The 19557-nt window shown below is 49.1% G+C and overlaps 1 protein-coding gene across 1 annotated transcript in view; it reads left to right on the top strand.

Moving 5' to 3' along the window:
- Positions 1-19557, top strand: part of DAAM1 (dishevelled associated activator of morphogenesis 1) — an 82781-nt gene that overhangs the window by 55113 nt on the left and 8111 nt on the right. Inside the window, 18 exon segments of the mRNA XM_085225833.1 lie at positions 40-134; positions 1599-1932; positions 2429-2539; positions 2653-2756; positions 3246-3312; positions 3608-3725; positions 3849-3987; positions 4464-4522; positions 4868-5055; positions 5358-5502; positions 5505-5665; positions 5757-5864; positions 11355-11458; positions 15477-15561; positions 16258-16364; positions 18067-18155; positions 18313-18481; positions 19081-19188. Of these exon segments, the coding sequence (XP_085081959.1) occupies positions 40-134; positions 1599-1932; positions 2429-2539; positions 2653-2756; positions 3246-3312; positions 3608-3725; positions 3849-3987; positions 4464-4522; positions 4868-5055; positions 5358-5502; positions 5505-5665; positions 5757-5864; positions 11355-11458; positions 15477-15561; positions 16258-16364; positions 18067-18155; positions 18313-18481; positions 19081-19188 (2291 nt within the window).

Raw genomic sequence — 19557 nt, 5'->3', positions numbered from 1 at the left:
TGCCTGCACCTCATTTCCTTTACATCTTTCCTTTTGCAGAGGAAATCGCTAATTGCTTTGGAAAAAGAAGATGAGGAGGAGAGAAATAAAACAATAGAAAGTTTGAAGACTGCACTGAGGACGAAACCAATGAGGCAATTCTCTTCATTTCCTTGCTTTATTGCTCTGGTTATAGCTTTTGATTTGTGTTCTTTGGCAGAAGAGTTTTAGAATAGAAATGGAAATGGGAGTAGTGCAGGATGGGGAAGAGACTTGGGACACAAAGGCTCTGAAATTACATTTGCTTTTTTGAATCAGCTCTTGTCATTTTGTTCCTTTTCTTCAGTCTTTTTAGTTGCAGAGAACCATCAGCACAAAATCTTTCAGATGCCTCAGGTTGAGTTCTAATGGGGAAGTGTTTCATTATAATTGCACTGCCCATTGTGGTTGTAGAAGACACAGCTCTTGTTTGCAAATGCATTACACTCCATTTCCATTTGTCTTCTGCAATGGTTCTGGTGGTAGTAATTGGCAAGGAGTTCCCAAGGTTGGCTTAGCAGCTGGTTTCCATGAAATCCAGCACTGTTGGTGCTGGCTCCTACCATTCCCAGGTGGTAGTCTGCAGTGAAACTTTCAAGAGTGCTTGAAAGTGCTTTGTGAGTCCATCACACTGAAATCGTGGGTCGATGGTTTGACTAGATGATCTTAGTGATCTTTTCCAACCTTAATGATTCTGTGAAATTCAGAGGGATGCAGAAGGCTATGTAGAAAACTTTACCTGCTGGATGTATTTTGGCTTTCAGAGAAGTGAACAACAAATTTCCTATTGACTTTCCTGAAATAAGATTGGCCTTTCAAGCAGAGAAATCAGTTTTCACTCAAGCCACAATAACACTTTTGTTGCTGCATATGAACACTAGTGGTTGTAAATTAAACTCATCCCAGTGCTGGGATGTTTTTTGGCTCACTTACTGTGCAAGCCCACCCCTTTTGCCAAAACAGAATGTACCCGGCCACATGGCATCAGGGAAAGAGGTGTTTTTGGAAACACATGTGCAATTTGGGTGGGTTATGTCTGCATGTTTTGTTGAGTCTGCTTGCTATTTAGCAGCATTAGAAATCATCACCAAAATCTAAAATCTCTGCTTAAAAATGTGTGAGAGGTGCACAGCTGAGGAGGATGTGGATGGAGAGGCAGCAGGAGGCAGAAGGTCCAGCAGGCATTGAGGGAGTGGGCTTGGTTGTCATTGGGGTTTCTGTGGGTTGGCTGCAGCTGGTGAGAAGACAGTTTCACAGCTGGGAAGCTTCTTCCCATCCTCTCCAAAACTGGTCCTAAAGGAGGCTGATCTAAATCTCGGGGTGGGGATAGGGGAGACTTTGCAGCAGAGTGGCTGCACCATAGCGAGTTCTTCACCTCTGATTGGAAGGATGGAATTTTGCAACTCTGTTGCTGTGCTCTGGGCTGTAGGAGTCCTGCTGGCTTTCTGCTATATCCAAAGACCATTGCAGGAAAATTTACAGAAAGGCATTCTGGATTTACAAGAACAGACAAGTCAGCCCTATTGGTGAGTTGAGCAGTCGTTTAGCATTTGATTTTAAAACATCCCTCTTCCTGACAGGTTTGTAACCCGATTCATCGACCTGGATGGCTTGTCATGTATTCTGAACTTTCTCAAAAGCATGGACTATGAGACAGCAGAGTCTCGAATACATACCTCGCTCATTGGATGTATAAAAGCACTAATGAACAACTCCCTGGGCCGGGCTCACGTCCTGGCCCATTCGGAGAGCATTAACGTAATCGCTCAGAGTCTGAGCACAGAGAATATTAAGACAAAGGTGGCAGTGCTGGAAATCATGGGCGCCGTGTGCCTGGTTCCTGGCGGCCACAAAAAGGTACTGGAGGCTATGCTGCACTACCAGAAATACGCCAGCGAACGGACTCGTTTTCAGGTGGGTGCCTCTCAACTCACTTTTACACTTCCAAAATTTGGATCTGGGTCTGGCCAAACCATCACCGGTGCTGGGGGAAGAGGGAGCCTCTCCAGAGAGCCCAAATCAGTATTCTTGTTCTTTTCTTCTTCTGGGTATGTGAATGCCATGTATGCATGATTTGCTATGGCCATGTGAATTTTGATAGTCTATGAATTACGCCAGACCAATGCTGTATCTGTTGAGAGCCACAGCTGAGCAAAGAATGGGAAAAGTTATTTAAGGCAGTTCCCCCCAACAATGCTTGCTTTTATAGAGTTGTCAGGAATGAAAGTAAAGCTGCAGTACATCTGGATGGGCAGATGTTTGCAGGCACAGGTTCTGTATGAGTTGTGCTACAGCAAGCAGCAGCTGTTGGTTCAGAAAGTGTCACCAGTGAACTCTGTGGGGGCTTTGGGACCACCAGGAGTAGATCCTGCAGCTCCTGGGCTGTTAACTTACACTGTACATTTGACAGACGCTGATCAATGACCTGGACAAGAGCACAGGAAGGTATCGGGATGAAGTAAGCCTCAAGACAGCAATCATGTCCTTCATCAATGCAGTCCTGAGCCAGGGGGCAGGCGTGGTGAGCTCTGGGGCTCTCTTGCACAGGGTGGTCTTTCGGTGGGCTTGGGGTTTTCAGGAAGCTTTTTGAGGAAGTGCACCTTGCTGTGTTAACCCTACAATTGTCCCTCACAGGAAAGCCTGGATTTCAGACTTCACCTGAGATATGAATTTCTCATGCTTGGAATCCAGCCAGTCATTGACAAACTAAGAGAGCATGAAAATTCAACCCTAGACCGGTAAGTGGGGACACACAGCCCACTGTTATTTTTTCCCTTTCCTTACATGCACGATTTCTGGTTTTTGGAGTTGGCCTTTGGGATCTGGCTCCTCTTTAGGAAATGCTTTGGTATCACCAAATTCAGAGTAGAAGAAACCCCATCTCTGCTGCACTCCCGCATAGAATTGAGCTGGGAGGGTTGTACCACCCTGGTGGGATGCTGTCAGTCCTCTTCTTCTCTTCCAAGAGGCTCCTTGGAAAGGCTGCAATTACTTTGCCCTCTATCTTTCTGAATTGGTTTTTCAAGCTGGCAAGAGTGAAGACAAACATGTGGAGCTGTGGGAGCTCTAGACTGAAGTTCTCATTGGTGTTTCAAGTCCCACTTGTCTCTGGACCACTGCCTGTTAGCAAGCTGTTCTGGAAGCTGTTCCAAACTGGCTGCCTTTTATTTACTGTCATGCACATATCCACTTTTAATAGGCTTTTTCTCTTTCCTTTCTTTCCTCAGGCATTTAGATTTTTTTGAAATGCTTAGAAATGAAGATGAACTGGAATTTGCAAAAAGATTTGAGCTGGTGAGTGTCAAAGTTACTGGTGCAGAGACTGGCGTTTGATCTTACAGATCTTTTTAAAGTCACCTCTGTAGACTGGAGCAAAGTTCTGGCTTTTGAATCAAATTTGGTGGCTGTAAATCTGCCTCCTGTTGCCCTGCTCCGTTGCTTCATGTCTCTTCTCTCCTGGCTGCGGACCAGTGCTGTTCAACTTTCACTGGGCTCTTGTGATTTTTCTTCTCACTGGATGCGGATGGCTTGTAGGATTGGTTGCTCACTTTGGTCCGTAGGCCAGATGACACTTTGCTCTCTTCTGCAGGTTCACATAGACACCAAAAGTGCAACTCAGATGTTTGAGCTGACGAGAAAGAGGCTTACTCACACAGAGGCATATCCGCACTTTATGTCCATCCTGCACCACTGTCTCCAAATGCCTTGTGAGTATGGTGTGGGGAGCAAAACCACACGCTTCCAGAGGCTTCAGAGCACAACTCCCCTGTCCAAGGGGGGCAGCCACATCCCTGCTGCTTCTCTCAGCCTCTCCCCTTCCTCCTATCCAGATAAAAGAAGCGGCAACACTGTTCAGTACTGGCTGCTGCTGGACAGGATCATACAGCAAATCGTCATTCAGAGTGACAAAGGGCAGGACCCCGACGCCACTCCCCTGGAAAACTTCAATATCAAAAATGTTGTCCGAATGTAAGTGCTCATCCACCATTCTTCGGGTTTGCTGCGTGAGTTCAGCTGTTCAAGAGGGATAGCAGGCAGGGCGGCAAGGTTTGGGATTCATCCCTGGCAGAGTTGGATCATTTAGATCTACTCAGCAAGATGTGCATACAAATTAAGCTCAACCACTGTGTCCTCAGTGAGCTGTTTCTCTTGACTGTCATTGTCACTATGCCTTACTCATCACTCACTGCTCTCACAGTGATGTTTCTGCTCCTTGGCTGGACAAGCCACAGTCCCTGGAGGGGAGCAGAACATGCCAGTGTGCAAACCGTGCAGCCAGGAGCCGTGGGAAGGCACAGCTGAAGTGTCTGAAATACCAGCATGGGAGCTGCACCCTGCACAGCCCCAGCTCCTCTGCACACTGCTTCTCAGTCACGTTTTTTACTGGCAGTGTTTGCTGACCGCATGAGGGATGTCTCACAGCGCTGCTTGTCTCCTGCTTTTAGGTTAGTCAACGAAAATGAAGTTAAACAGTGGAAAGAGCAAGCAGAAAAAATGCGGAAAGGTGAGTGATGGAAAAATGAAAGGCATTAACTCTAAGTGTGTTAACTCTAAGCGTGCATAGTAAGCTAGGCAGATAGCATTTACATATTGCACTGAATGGGCTCTGTGTGAATACTGGGTTTGTATTATGCTATGGGGCTTACCAAGGAAATAGATTCTTGTTTCTTCATGGGGTCTGCAGCACAGAGGCAGCTTTGGTCAGGGTATCGCACACACTCCCTTCCCTCAGCTGTATATGAGGAAAGTGTGCACATGGGTTTTATAACCCCACACGCTGCTGTTTGCTGTACTGGAGTGTTCATCACATTAAAATGGATTCATAGGCTGGTGTGGGGGGCTGTTTCAGAGCACTCCGAGCTTCAGCAGAAGTTGGAGAAGAAGGAGCGGGAGTGTGATGCAAAGGCCCAGGAGAAGGAAGAAATGATGCAGACGCTGAACAAGATGAAGGAGAAGCTGGAGAAGGAGTCCAGTGAGCACAAACAGGTCAAGCAGCAGGTGGCAGATCTCACAGCGCAGCTCCACGAGATGAGCAGGGTGAGGCCCCAAACCTCCTCCCCTTTGCTACCTCATCCCAAATCCCCCAGAGTTGCTGTGGAGTGATTTCAGGAAGCCAAGCTACAAAGGGAGCTAAGAAAGTTGCTTGTTTGTAGGGCCACGAAGATGACCATCCCTGGGGAGGGAGCTATCTCACCTCTTTATCTGCATTTGACCTCAGTCAAGAGTGCTGAAGCCTCTGTGTACTCCCTCTGGTGCTTAAATTTTGGCCAGAAACAAAGGTGTTTTTTGGATGGTGCCCTCCCTCTGTGTGACCAGTCCCTCCTCTCTTTCTCTCTCAGAGGGTGATCTGTGCTGCCGGCCCTGGAGGACCTCCTTTGCCACCAGGAGCTCCTGGTGGTCCTTTACCACCTCCAGCTCCAGGATCCCTCCTTCCCCCTCCGCCGCCACCCCCACTCCCAGGGGGATGTCCCCCACCGCCACCCCCACCCCACCTCCTCCAGGTGGCCCCCCGCCACCTCCTGGTCCCCCACCCCTGGATGGGGTGATGCCTCCTCCAGGAGCACCGCTGGGCTTTGCCTTCAAGAAGAAGAGCATCCCACAACCAACAAATGCCCTGAAGTCCTTCAACTGGTCCAAGCTGCCTGAGGTAAGCCAGAGATTCTTCATTTGCACTTTCAGAGGGCCATACTGCTCTGCAGTAGGGCACTCCAATGTGCAGTGCTCCCTCTGTCTTTCAGAATAAGCTGGCAGGCACTGTGTGGACCGATATAGATGACGCAAAAGTGTTTAAAATCCTGGATCTCGAAGACCTGGAAAGGACATTCTCTGCCTACCAAAGACAGCAGGTAACATCTGGCTGGGGCTGTGCACAGGCATCTGGGACAGATGCCGTGATTATGAAGTTGCTTGTTGTCACGTGGTGTGACAACACACTCTTCCTGCCATTATTTCATTCTAGTGCTTTATTTGTCAGATTGAATCGATCTGGTTTATTCTCTCATTTGCCTGCTGGTGCCTTTGCCTTGAAATGGTAGCTTAAAGCTAGATGTGACTGAATTTACCCCAGCCCATGTACCTGACCGCGTGTGCCATGGCACGGGCATGCCTGTGTCATAATGATGGATCACAAAACAAACAAAAATGACAGGGAATGTATGAAAATAGCCCCCAGATGTGGCCATGGTTGGGTAATGTTTTTGGATCGCTCTTAACAGCCACTGCTTCATGTCTCTGTATTGGGTGGAAAATTTATATCCCTCTCTGGCCAAGAAGGACTAAGCTTTACCCACATCTACCATGGGTGGATCTCTTCTTTTATTTTTGTAGTGAGCCCAGAGCAGTATGTGAGCTTTGAACAAAATGCAAGTCCCAAACCAAAGGAATGACACTGCAGACAAAAGACTTCGCTTTTTAATCTCCTTCTCAAGCAATATGGCCCCAGTTTGGAAGGCATCAAAGCACATGAAGAAAATAAGACACTTGTTTCACCCCTGACAGGAGTATTAGTGCTGACAAGCTATGAGGCTTTTCAGGAATGCAAGAGAAAAAGTGAGAGAGAGGCTGAAAATGTTACGCTCACCTGGCTGCAGGGTAGGCAGGAGAGGCCAGGCTGTCCTGCTGTGGCCAGGCTCAGACACAGGGATGGGGCTGGGAAGGAGCAGACCCAAACGTAATCTCCTTAGTGTGAGAGCTTAATCTGTTCTGGAGGCTAATGGAGGGCAAGATCAGGGTGGATTAGAGCAGAACAAATATCAAGAGTAACAAACCAGGAGTAGGTGCTGCCCTGGTGTGTTTTGGGAGTAGGTGATACAGCGCTGGCTCTTGCTCCCCACATTTTTGGAGCATAACCAGCGCCTTCTGAAGGTGGAAAAGATGAGATGGAAATTCAAAGGAAGTGAGAATGGAAACTTAGCATGTCAGTGGATGGTTTGCCCTTGGCCAGAGTCAGAGTCATCTGATGTGCTGCTAATTACTGCCCAGCAGAAATCTGAACATTATTTGGCTTGACTGAGGTCCTGCTGAGTGAGATGAGGTGGCTGGTTAGTTTGTGCTCAGCAAGGAGGGGGAGATGCTGCAGGGAGGGCTGTGGCATGGGTTTCTGTCCCAGGTGGGATAAGCACTGAAAAGGAGCTGAACACGGGAGCCAGAGATGGGGTAGTACTGGCAAAAGATGTTCCCATATGTGAGAGCATCTAGAAAGGAGATGGGGAAAGAGGAGGGGAGGTGTTACCTGTGAGGTGCTGCTGTGGCTGGAATCAAGCTGGGCTGCTGACAGCCCCATCCATGGGAGCACGACACACAAATTCATCATGGCCAAATAAAGCCTCTTGGTATCATTGCCTTGTGCAAGTGGAGCTCTCTGACAATGTCCCTGGTACCAAACATACGTCCTCACCCACCTGTGAGTCCCCAGGGTGCTCATGGGACAGGTGGGGTCCATGAAAGTCACCAGTTTTCCACGATGACAGGGTCTTGTTCATTGCAGCACCTCCTGAGCATGCAAAGCTGTGCTGTTGAGATGAAAAATGCAGCTCTCTGAGGCAGTTTCATTCTTCTCTTATTAGGTTGCGTACCCTGGAATGGTTACAGTGAGGAGGTAGACAAAAATTGTAAATACTCCTTTTGCCACTGCTACAAAGTTTTGGTGTCTGGAGGGTCTCTGCTGGTTGGCATTGGAACTGGTTACCCAGAGAGCTGAGTGCCTCTGTCCCTGGAGGTGCCCAAGGCCATGGATGGGGCCCTGGGCAGCTTAGTCTATCTGGTGGGGGGCAACCATCCCACAGAAGGGGATCAGAACTATATGAACTTGAACATCCTTTCCAACCCAGGCATTCTGTGATTCTATGGATAGGAGCTGTGAGTGTGCCCCATCACTGTGGCCAATAAGTGCAGTGAGAACTGCCTATCCTTTGGGGGAAGGATGATAAAAACTAAATTGATAGCTCACAGCAGGCATTTCTCCTGTCTTGAGCCCTATGCTGAAAGTCACATACTCAGTGACCATTTCTTCTGAGACATGACGTCTGTAGGGCTTCAGGCATCAGGGTTTGCTCATTTATTCACGCTGAAGAGTGTCATTGCTAGGTGCAGTTGATGCCCCCAGCAGGTTGGAGGCAACTTTGGAGTTATCTGTAGGGCAGAAACATCCCTTACCCTTTGTTGTAGGTGAGGCGGCTCTGTTGCAGATGAGACTTGGCTGCTTGTGTTGCTGTAGTGCCTGGAAATCCCCATCTGAGTAGCACACAGACTTAGTTACATTCTTAGTTTTAAGCATCTCCTTCAGTGCTTTTCCCACATCCCAGACTGGGAGGTACATGTAGGCTTTGCAGTGAATTCTGCAGCTCTTGGGAAAAAAACCCTTCCCCACTGAACACCTTGGGATCCACCCCTGGGAGCATCCCCACCCTATGCTGGCAGAACAGTGTCAGGTGTTCAGGGCTACCAGGAAAGTAGCTCCCTCCCATCTCTGTGGCAGCCTCTGGCCTGCATCCTCCTGTCGTGGAGCTCTGGGAACATCCCCTGTCCCTGGGACTGTGTATCAACACTTACCAACCTTGCTAGATACAGAAGGAAAACACACAGGGCCATTGCAAATCGTTTTGTCAAGCATCTTTACCACCTCTGTTGATCTGTGGAGTCCAATTCTGCTGGCAGCCAGCCTCAGGTCTGGCTCACTCATAGGGCTGCATTTTTCATCACATCTCTCTGAAATACAGCAATAGCAGCTTGGGTATCTTTATTTAGGGCTGTCGGTCCCCCTTTCCTTGCAAAGCCGCTGCTGAAGGAAGCCCTGGCACCTCCACTGAGTGGCTGGGATGCTCAGCAAAGGGTTGGTTCCTTCTTTTCTTGGCTGATGTTTCCTTGTCTCCCAGCACGTTTTGTTCTGCTTCTCGGCCGCAGCGTTATTTTTCCACGCTTCAGGAAAGCTTCACACATCGTTGTTGTATGTCTTGAACCTTTGCTGAGAACCATTCGCTTACTGCTAGCCACGCAGAGAGAGGGCTCAGGTTCAGGCTCAACCCCCTGCCAGGTACCCGTGGCCAAACCTGGGATGTTTTGTGTCGTCAACAAAGCCATTTCCCATTCTCCCACCAAACCAAACCCACACACAGGTTCCTGGGCTGATAAACTGCTGGCAGCCAGTCAAGGGAAAACCTGCGTCACCTCCGAGCGGAGGGGTGGGAGGAAGAGCTCTTGTAAATGAACTGCATTTGGAGGCTCCCTCCCTCCAGCTGACCTCTGGCCACTACGTGCTTTCTTTTTCTTTAAAAAAAAACAACAACACGCAACAAACTACTTATGCACCTTTACAGTCTCCCTCCCCATCGCAGTTCTGCTGGACCTTGAGCCAAGTCAAAATGAAAAACAACAAAATGCACTCGTAGAAAAAATGATGCAGCCCAGCAAACAAGGAAGGAAAACTCCCTTGTGTGTGTGTGTGGTCTCATGGTAGAGGTTATTTGCTGCGCATGCTTCTAGCCTGCTGAGTGGGGCTGTGGGGTCCTGGGAAGGACGAAGTGCAGGCTGGGCACTGGGGGAGCATCCCTGCAGGAGGACAAGTCGAGGTGAAATGCGTTGCCATGGTGAATGGTAAAGTTTTGCTGTGGCTAGATTTGCTCCGGGATGAGAATCTCGTTATTTCCACTTGAAAGCCCTGTTTTTCCTGGCAGTCGTGGTGACACTTTATCCTCTCAGATTCACAAAACCCAGCAATTTTCTTCCCTGGCGCAGCAGGCTGAGCGGTGCTGCATGGGGCCGGCGCTGGTGACAGGGCTTGGCAGGGTCCCCTACGTGTCCCCGGCACCCTAGCACCAAAGCACCTTGGTGTGACCCATCCATGCAGCATCCTCCCTTCCTTCCCTCCTCCTCCTCCTCCTCCTCCTCCTCCTCTGCATCCCTTCATCCCACCACTCTCCCACCCTCCCTTTTTGGCACTGGCCGACCCCGAGCGCTTTCTCCCTTTCTTCCCACCCCACTGTGTGATGCCTTTCCCTTGACCGTGCTTTGATTCCTTTGGATTTTGCCGAGATCACTGAATTGCATGTGTTTTTACTGCCTTTTTTCATGCTTCTGCTATGGCTGTAGGACTTCTTTGTGAGCAGTAACTCCCGGCAGGTAAGTGAGCATCTGCAGTGTCGGAGCGGTGAGGGCAGGGCTGGGGACACGGGGACGTATGTAATGGGTCACAGTTGTATCGTAGAGTCATGGAATCACTGGAGTTGGATGGGACCTCTAACGGCCATCTGGTCCATGGCCATGAACAGTGGCACCTACAGTTCCATCAGGTGCTCAGAGTCCCATCCAGCCTGACCTTTATGCAGGGGAGCCGAGCACTGCTGGGAGACCCTGCCTGGAGGTTCCCTTAAAGATTGAGATAAACAAGCTTGTACCTACAGGAGGAGCTCAGCAGAGTTCTGCACTGCTTATCCCAGCAGTTTCCCATTCCTTATAGGTGTTCTTTTAATTCATGCAAGAAAAAGAGTAAAAAGTGGAACCTTCTTTGCTTGTTTTCTATCCATAGAATGGTGGTTCTATCTCTGAAACATTCAGCGCTCATCTGCAGCACGTGGGACCTCGCAGCTCTGGGTTATGTTCCTCCCAGTAGGGTTGAATAGCCAGGTTTTAGTTTCTTAACCTTACTAAAACATGTAACGTGGTCAATTAAAACTGCTCAATCTGAGCTTCTCAGGCAACCCTGTCAGATCACTTACATCTATCCATCCGTGTGCGGCCACAGCACTCTATATTGCTGTTCATTGGAAGGTAGCAGCTGCTGAGGAGATTTAGGTGTTCATGGCGCAGGGATTTGTGCTTTCAAATCCCTTGTTTTGGAAGCATTTCCCTGAAAGAGCCTCAAACAGTGCAGGTTGCATTTAGAAGTCTGGTAGCTTTTGTTGGTGGATTTGCTGTTGGGACTGATGCGTGAAGGGTGGCTGCAAATGGCTGGAGAACAGGACAACAGCAGTCATGACTGTGTGCAGCCACCCGTAATGAAGTATTTCATGTGAGGACTGAACAAAGTATCACAAATATGTATGCTAAGAAAGCTCTGCTTTATTTATTCAGCAATGCTTGTGCGTTTGCAGATTCTTAAATTTTCCCTGTCTGAGAAAATATTTACATTTCTAACCAGTGGCTTCAAAGCCCGTTCTGGTTTATGAAGTGACTTACTGTGTTTCAGTTGCAGGCTATGGGTTTTACCCGTAACCCGTGGTGACACTCCTGATTAATGGGGGCCCACTGTGCATTGCAGTGGTATGTGCTGAGAGTACTAAATGCCTTCTTCATGGCTTTTCTCCATGCTTTTTTCTTTTTTCTCCCTATTATTTTTTCAGAAGGAAGATGCTATCGATGACACACTGAGTTCCCGGCACAAAGTCAAGGAGCTTTCAGTCATAGATGGCCGGAGAGCTCAGAACTGCAACATCCTTCTCTCCAGGTATGGCTGATTTGGGGGACAGGGGTGTCGTGCTCCAACCTGGGGGTGCTGCTCATCCATGGCGGGGCAGCTGCACCCTGTAAGCCGTAGCCTTACACCTTCCATTGCAGGGTCACTGCTGCACCAAGCTGCTCTTCTGCTTTTTGGCACAAAGGCCAGCTGCCCCAAGCAGTGCAGTCATAGGGTGGGTTTGTGGATGCATTGCCCAAATCCTGCCTTGTCCAACTGCAGGACAGCAGGGCCAGTATGGGCAGCCCGCGTGGCTTCCTTCCCTGGCACACTGCAAACAAAACCTCCGGGTGGGGAACAGTGCCTGGTTTCTGCTCTGCATTGCTTCTAGGGATTTCCTTATTTCCTCAAATGCAGTAGTCAGAATGACAGGGATTACAGTGAAAGTGGAGCTTAGAGCAGCATGTGGATGAGTGCGTCTGCGTCAGCAAGCTGCTAAAGAGCAAAGCAACAGGACCAGGGCACCATCTGGGTAGCTCCCCTGCAATGCATGCAATCAGAGCAGGTTCAGATGAATTCAGCAAGATGTTTGTGCACACAAACACACAAACAGCGCCTTTGGCATGAAGGGGAGCTACTCAAGCACTTAACTACAGGGGCATTGGAGATGCCTCTCTGGGTAAAGTTCTTCATATGCCATCACCAGCAGGTTTTTCTCTCCTAGTGATGGCTGGAAATGAGTTGTCATGAATTAATCCAACAGGAATGAGCACTGCCTGTCTGCCGTGCCCTTTGAGTTCCTTCCTAGAAGACCAGCAAGTGGGACGTGGGGCTGTATGATTTTTCCCATCGTGATTTCTAGGCACTGATATATTTAGCAACATAAATATGTAACATGCCAAGGAGGAGTGAGCCCTGACTTTCAGCAGATCTAGGCCTGCTCTCCTCCAGCAGTTGGCACCCACCTGGGCTCTTTCCTGCCCCAGAGGAGACATCAACCCAGCGTGAGCTGATGCTGTGGGGTCCATCCTGTGCTGCCTGCACCCAGGGACCTCTGCAGGCTCAGCTCAGCCCCTGCATCTTCAGAAAACTCTGTACCAAGCCCTGTGCCCATCTCTGAGCAGAGCACAGATCTGCTGCTGCAGAGGGCTGGGTGTTGTAGAAGCAAGCTGACTTTCACATGTGAAAGGACCTGTAGGCTTGGCCCCTTGTTTAACCCAGACATTTGTAAGCTAAACAGCTATTGTCTGGCTTGCAGCGTGGAAAGATTACGGCCAGTGAGATACTTTATCTCTCTCTGTAGATTTATTTTTTTGCCTGCTTCCCTTGCTTTGGGAGAAATTACTGCACAGTGAGATCACTGAATTTTCCTTCAGCTTGTAATGCAGCACAAGAATATTTTTAACATTTGCTTTTTTCCTCTTTTTTAAGAACGCTCCAGCAATGCCGACGTCGGTGCATTGCTGCATCTTGCTCAATGAAACCCTGCCTTTGCTTTTGCTCTGGGTGTACATGTGTGTATTTTTAGCGTGCTGCCTTCTGCAAGATGCAAATCAGGGCTTTGCTCCATCCCTTTCTGAGCGTGCTGGCAGTGAATGGCTCGTTTGATTCCTCTCTCCAGCGAGGCAGTGTCGAGCATTTTTCTCAAATGAATGTGGCTTTTCAAGAAGGCGCGTCCCCTTCCAGGCGGAATTTGTTTTTCCCCTTCACACTTATTACATCCTTCGCCGGACCCTACAAAAGCCACGCAAGCAAGCCCGGGCCGGCAGGCTGTCACTTTGCATCGCCGAGCTGCTGGCCTTAAATCCCTGTGACAGCAAGCACCGTGACCCCGTTCCTCTCAGACGGCTCGCGTTCGACAGCTGCTGCCAACAATGATAATTATTGTGGTTATAGATAAGCTTCTAGCTTTCCCTGGCCCCTTTCCCATCACATTGTCTGAGAAGCTGTTCTCTTCTGGCGCCCTGTGATTGCTCTCTGCCGATCCTGAAGCAGCCTCTTGTTCTTGGCATGGTGTTTTGATGATTTCTGAGAAAAGTTTGTTCAGCTCTTTTATTGTGTGTCTCTATTTTAATATTGGGTTTGCTTTTAATGAGCAGGGCTTAAAAAGGCACGCTCGCCATTCAGCACACCCAGAGGTAGTCACAGTGGAGCTTCAGGTGTGCGCTGTGTGAGAGATAACTGCCCACCAGCTGCCTTCTCTTGGGAGCATTTCTTCCACCCAGGGATCCTCCAAATTTCTCAAATGAGCAAGTGTCCAGTTTTTACTGGGTGGGGGCTGATGTGACGCTTGGTGGTGGCCTCAGCGTTAGCACGACTGCTTGGGTGCAGCCTTCATACCCAGCATCAGAGGTCTTGTCCTTCCAGGCCACTGCCATCTTATAGGATCATAGAATCATTCAGGCTGGAAAAGACCTCCAAGATCCTCAAGTCCAAGCCTAGCCCATCCCCACGTCCCTCAGTGCCACATCTCCATGGCTCTGGATCACCTCCAGGGATTGTGACTCCACCACCTCCCTGGGCAGCCTATGTCAGTGCATCACCACTCTTTTTGAGAAGAAATGTTTCCTAACATCCAACCCGAACATCCCCCAGTGCAGCTTGAGGCCATCACCTCTCATACTATCTCTGTTACCTGAGAGCAAAGGCTGACCCTCATCTTGCCACCACCTCCTTTCAGGGAGTTGTAGAGAGTGATAAGGTCTCCTCTGAGCCTCCTCCAGACTGAACAATCCCAGTTCCCTCAGCTACTCACTGTAAGACTTGTGCTCCTGACCCCCTCACAGCTTCATTGCCCTTCTCCGGACACATTCCCAGGCCTCAATGACTTTCTTATAGTGAGGGGCCCAACACTGAACACAGCACTCAAGGTGCAGCCTCACCAATGCAGGATACAGAGGGACCATCACCTCCTGCTGGTTGTACTGTTTCTGATCTTATGGGACAGGTAGAGTGTCCTCAGGACATGGCTGCTTATCTCTGCAAGCAGCATAGGGATCCATCATCCTGGATCTATTCTGCTTGTGCTGTGACCCTACCAATTATCCTGGCCACTGCTCAGTACAGTCTTTGTGCTTTCTTCCCTGGTTCAGGTGAGATTTTAACTCATTTCTCTTTTAACAAACCCCTCTATTGAGATTTCCTCAAGTACTGGATACTGTGGCAAAAGGGGAGGGAGGACCAAGATGAGAAATCTGAGCTTTTAAGGGATGAAAGTTTACTTGCCACTGCTCATCCACATGTATGGCTCAGGGAAGGTAATCCTTCATTTCCAGTCTTGAACAAAAGCTTTCAAGCTAAGCCAAGCTCTCACTAGCCTAAAGGGTCCTGCATCTTTGCTATTTAGCTTTGTGTTCCAAGAGCTGGCTCTAAGGTCTTGGTCTGCTACCCAAGCAATGTCAGGATGGAAAATACACTAACTTCTGCTCCTCCTGCATCCTCACTCAGTTCAGGGGCTGGGTTTAAGACTGGCATCCAAAAGTGGCCATGCCTAATGCCTGTTGCTCATACCTCTTGATTGAGAATATCCATCAGGCTTCAGAAAGCCTTTTGTCCTATATGTGTGAGTATTTGCAAACAGCAGCAACACTCTGAAAATGAAGGAAAATTACCAAGGGCTTGGACAGAGCCTCAGAAGATAGCCACGTCTGTGATGGTAATGCTTGGCCCAAAGCTCCTGCAAAGGGCAGGAGGAAGAAGGGGCTCACTTTCTTTTGCACTGAGATTGTTTAATCAACTGCATTGCAAAAGTGTGAAGAAAAGTATTTGTGCTATTGCAATCCCAGTCCTTGCAGGGAGTGGTCACACAGATTGTTGCAGATCTATTAAACTGTGAATGATGGATGGTCAGCTCAGGAGGAACTGTGGGTGTTCTTCTATTGCCTCAGCTTGCTTCTCCAGATTTTAGGTTCCTTTCTCTTTCTTCCTAGAGGGAGACTCCATGTGAAAGAGGTTGGGAGGGGTGGTGGACCACATGACCCTGACCATGTTGATGGGTAGCTGAGGACACACTCCTCAATCTGTCCCATTGCAGGGTGCAATTAATCCTCCTCCTCCCTCTTTCCCCTAGGCTGAAGCTCTCAAATGAGGAGATCAAACGAGCCATTTTGACGATGGACGAGCAGGAGGACCTCCCGAAAGACATGTTGGAGCAGGTGGGCAGTGCATCCTGCCCTCCTCCTGGTTGGCATCATGCCTTAGAATGAGGCCACACATAGTGTTTGGGATCAAAGTGTGGCTCTGAGACACGTTTTGGGCCTCAAATTATTTGCCATCTTCATATTGAGAATCATCTGAAGGGTAGTTGAAGAATCAGGAATGCAGGCAGCTAGGCTGTAGCATCAGCACTGAAGGCAGAATGGCCCCTGTATTATGTGCTGGTACCTGGGTCTGCCCTGGGACCCAATGCTGAGCCATTTGGTGGCCAAAGATTGACATTTGTGCTTGATGGGGGTTATTTTCAAAAGCTTTCTGAATTCAGCTTTTCACCCCCCTCTGGGTGCCTTTATAAGCATTTTATTCACCTGTCCAAACTTTCTGCCTGCAGTAATGAGAAGTTGCAGTGAGAGCCTCTCATATCTAGTTTGGCAGATCTGATGTGGAGATCCTGATGTAGACCTAGCATATCTGTTGTAAAGTCAGAGTGGTGGCAGGGCAGATGCAAGAGATGCCAATGTGATGTGGCAGAGAGAGGAAGGACAAAGTGACAGCTGCACTTATTTCATAGGTACACCGAGGTCACCATACAGATTGAAAAGGCAGGAGATTCAAGTGACTAAATCACTGCTTTGTTCATGAAAAACTTCAGAACTGTGCATGGATCTCACATCTATAAATGTGTTTCCCTTTAGCTCCTGAAGTTTGTTCCAGAAAAGGGTGACATTGACCTGCTGGAAGAGCATAAGCACGAACTGGACCGCATGGCCAAGGCTGACCGGTTTCTCTTCGAAATGAGCAGGTGGGCTGACCCATGGGATGCCAAGGAGCCTGGATGGACAATATGCCCCGTTTGCTGTTTTTCACATCAAGAAACATGTGGGTAGATGGATGGGAGGGCAAGCAAGGTGCTCCTATCCATAAGGATCACTCATGATGCTGCATGCTCCAGATCAGGGCTGTGAATCCCAGAAAGCAGCAGCAGACAGAGCAGGGGATGGGGAGATGAGTCTCACTGAGCATCTCCCAACACCTTCCCCTCTTACCTGGGGAAGAAAAGCTCAGTGTGGCACAACTGTGCAGAAGGGTTCATCGTATGCATCATGGTCCAGGTGGGAAGTGCTGCTTAAATGGTAACAGTGCCATTGCAATGCTCCTTTCCCCTTTGCACTAATATATCCTAATGAATACTGAAGACTGATATATGTAAATTTTGCCCTGCTGTATAGATAGGTTCCACTCGTCACCTTCAGGAATGACTCGTCCCCAAGGCTCCTGAGAATATATGAGACAGAGAAGAAATGTCATTTCTTCCTGATCCTGGCAGCAATCATTTATGCCTTGCAGGTCTTGAGGGACGAATAACCTTATCTTTTGCGTGCACATCCTTCAGGGGTACTGGTTTAAAATCTTGAAGCTCGTTATTTAACTCCTACTGAGTATTGAGCTCTTTGAAATTTTCTCTGAGGAATTTCTTATGTACTCTCTGAACTTCGAGCAAGTCACTTGTTTGAAAAGTCAGAGAGTTTTGCAATACGACTTCATTCCAGCAGATCAAAAATAGAAACGCTCCTGTTCTCCCTGAGAAATGCACTAACGAACACCACAGCAATGCACTGTGGGCTTGCTGAGTGTCAAAGGCAGGCAGGACAGAGCTGTGAAGTTCAGAACCAAGCCCTCAGGGCTGAAAGATGGAATTAGCCTTTCTCTTGCAGGTTACCTTTCTTTCTCATGGTAAAATGTTGCTCCCATGCCTTCATCTTTTAGAAGCACAATGTGCTGATGTAAATATTTTCCTTGATTTCATGCGTAGCTGTTTAATTTGTCCTGCAGTCTGTAACCAAGTGTGATGTCTTTGTCACTTCTGATTAGTACATCAGCCTACCCTGTGGCCTTGGCTGTGAGCACAACTCCCATGGGTCCTGGTCCAAGTGACTCAAGTCAGGCTGTCATTTGCATACAAGTGAGATCTTGTTTAGCCTAAACACAACTGACATGGGCAGAGCCATCCCCTAAATTGCTCAGTAAAGGGCTGGGTTGAGATGTATTGGTGGCTGTGCTGCCCAGGTCCAGTGGGACACTGTCACTTGGAGCATCTGAATCAGGTCTCATTAGCACTGGTAGCTGATTTGTCTCCCTCCAGCCACAGCTCACTGCAAAGCCGCTGGGAACTCAGATCTCATCAACATCTCTGCTCAGGAGTGGTCATAAATGAACTGATTATTCATAGCAATAGAGTGTAAAAATGCACTTGTTGAACCTGCTGTGTTCAGGATAGCTCACACATGCGATTAAGAACCCATCAGGATCTGCCCAGTGATGGCTGTAGCTTCAGTTGTCATTTTTTTTCCCAATCAAAATAGGTTCCAAGGGAAATGCAGTCATTACTTTTTAATCACCGTGGCTCAGGCGTGCTTTGTAAGCCTGGCTGTGAACAGCTGGGCAGCAGAGCTCTGCCTGGAGCAAGCAAAGCTCAGCCTGCACCTCTCTTTTTTTTCTGGCAGGATAAACCATTATCAGCAAAGGCTGCAGTCCCTCTACTTCAAGAAGAAGTTTGCAGAGAGAGTTGCAGAAGTCAAACCCAAGGTGGAAGGCAAGTGACCGCATCTGCTGACTGCTTCTGGTGGAGATGGCAGGGATGGAGGGAGCTGGTGGCCACATTCTGGCCATGAGAGCACTGCAGGGCAGGGGACTGATGCAGTGCAGGTGCTGTGGCTTGCAGATGACATCCTGCACCTCTCTCCCTGCAGCCATCCGTGCTGGCTCTAAGGCGGTGCTGCAGAGCAGCAGCCTGCAGCAGCTGCTGGAGGTGGTCCTGGCCTTCGGGAACTACATGAACAAAGGACAGAGGGGAAACGCCTTCGGGTTTAAGATCTCCAGCCTGAACAAAATCGCGGACACAAAATCCAGCATTGACAAGTGAGCATCCCCTGCCCTCTTCCTCAGTATTTTCTATGGGCTCCAGCATTGCTGGAGGAATTGAGAGGTTGTTAGCACTGCTCCAAGCACACGGGTGGGTGACAGTGGTCCTGTCCCTCCTGCCTGGCACATCCCATGGCACAAGCATCCTGGATCACATAAGGTTTAGAGGGAACTGAGTTGCAGTCAGCATGGAAATGGGTGAGGGATTTCCTTTCTGGCCTACTCAATGGCAGTCAAGGCTGGTGTGGAGGATCATTCTCCAAATGCTCTTTTCCCCTTTGAGAAACCAGAGGAGGGATTTTTAGACAGGGAATTCCTGTGCAGCCACCCCAAACTGAGGCAGCCCTCGTGGTGTTCACTCACCCTCACTGAGCTTTGTGTGCAGAGAGAGAGGAGCTGGGTCAGATCCCAAACCTGCCCAGCCTTCACCAAGCAGCAGAGATGATGGAGGAAGGGGTGGTGGCATTCAGGCACCTCCAGTGAATCCCTGCTCTGTGATCCAGACAGTGGGGAGTGTCGTTGCGGGAATCCCAAAACAGTTATGAGGGTTGGGATTTCACCAGCACCACACTAACCTCGCTGTTCCTTTCTCCTAGGAACATTACTCTTCTGCACTATCTCATCACTATTGTTGAAAAGAAATATCCCAAAGTCCTCCGCCTGCATGAGGAGCTGCGAGACATCCCGCAGGCAGCCAAAGTCAAGTAAGCAGGGATTAGGGTGGTGACGTGGGTCTGTGGGGTTGTGTCTCCTCTTGCTTCAGCCTGCCTTTCTGCATCGCACCCCCGTAGCCCTGCACCCGTGGGGACAGAAGCACAAAGTCGGTGCTGCAGCAAGCATTACCTTGTGGCTTTAAATCCCAGCCCCTGCAGCTAAAGGGCGGTGAGCCTCTGGCTGCGAGGGAGGAGAGCTGCTTACGGCAGCCGTTTCCTGCTGTTATCTCACCACAGAAGCATTTAATTAATTTCTAATGGTACATCAAGTAATCTGGTAGGAAGCGGTTGCGGTGTGGCTGCAGATAAAAGGCAGCTCTTTATCTGGGTGCAGCGGGGAGGCTTTGCTGTGTGGGGCAC

Source organism: Meleagris gallopavo, chromosome 5 (assembly GCF_905368555.1).
Source record: "Meleagris gallopavo chromosome 5, MGAL_WU_HG_1.1, whole genome shotgun sequence".
In the NCBI taxonomy this organism is placed as follows: Eukaryota; Metazoa; Chordata; class Aves; order Galliformes; family Phasianidae; genus Meleagris; species Meleagris gallopavo.
The sequence above is the reverse complement of the archived record's forward strand: the minus strand, read 5'-3'. Positions and strand labels throughout refer to the sequence as shown.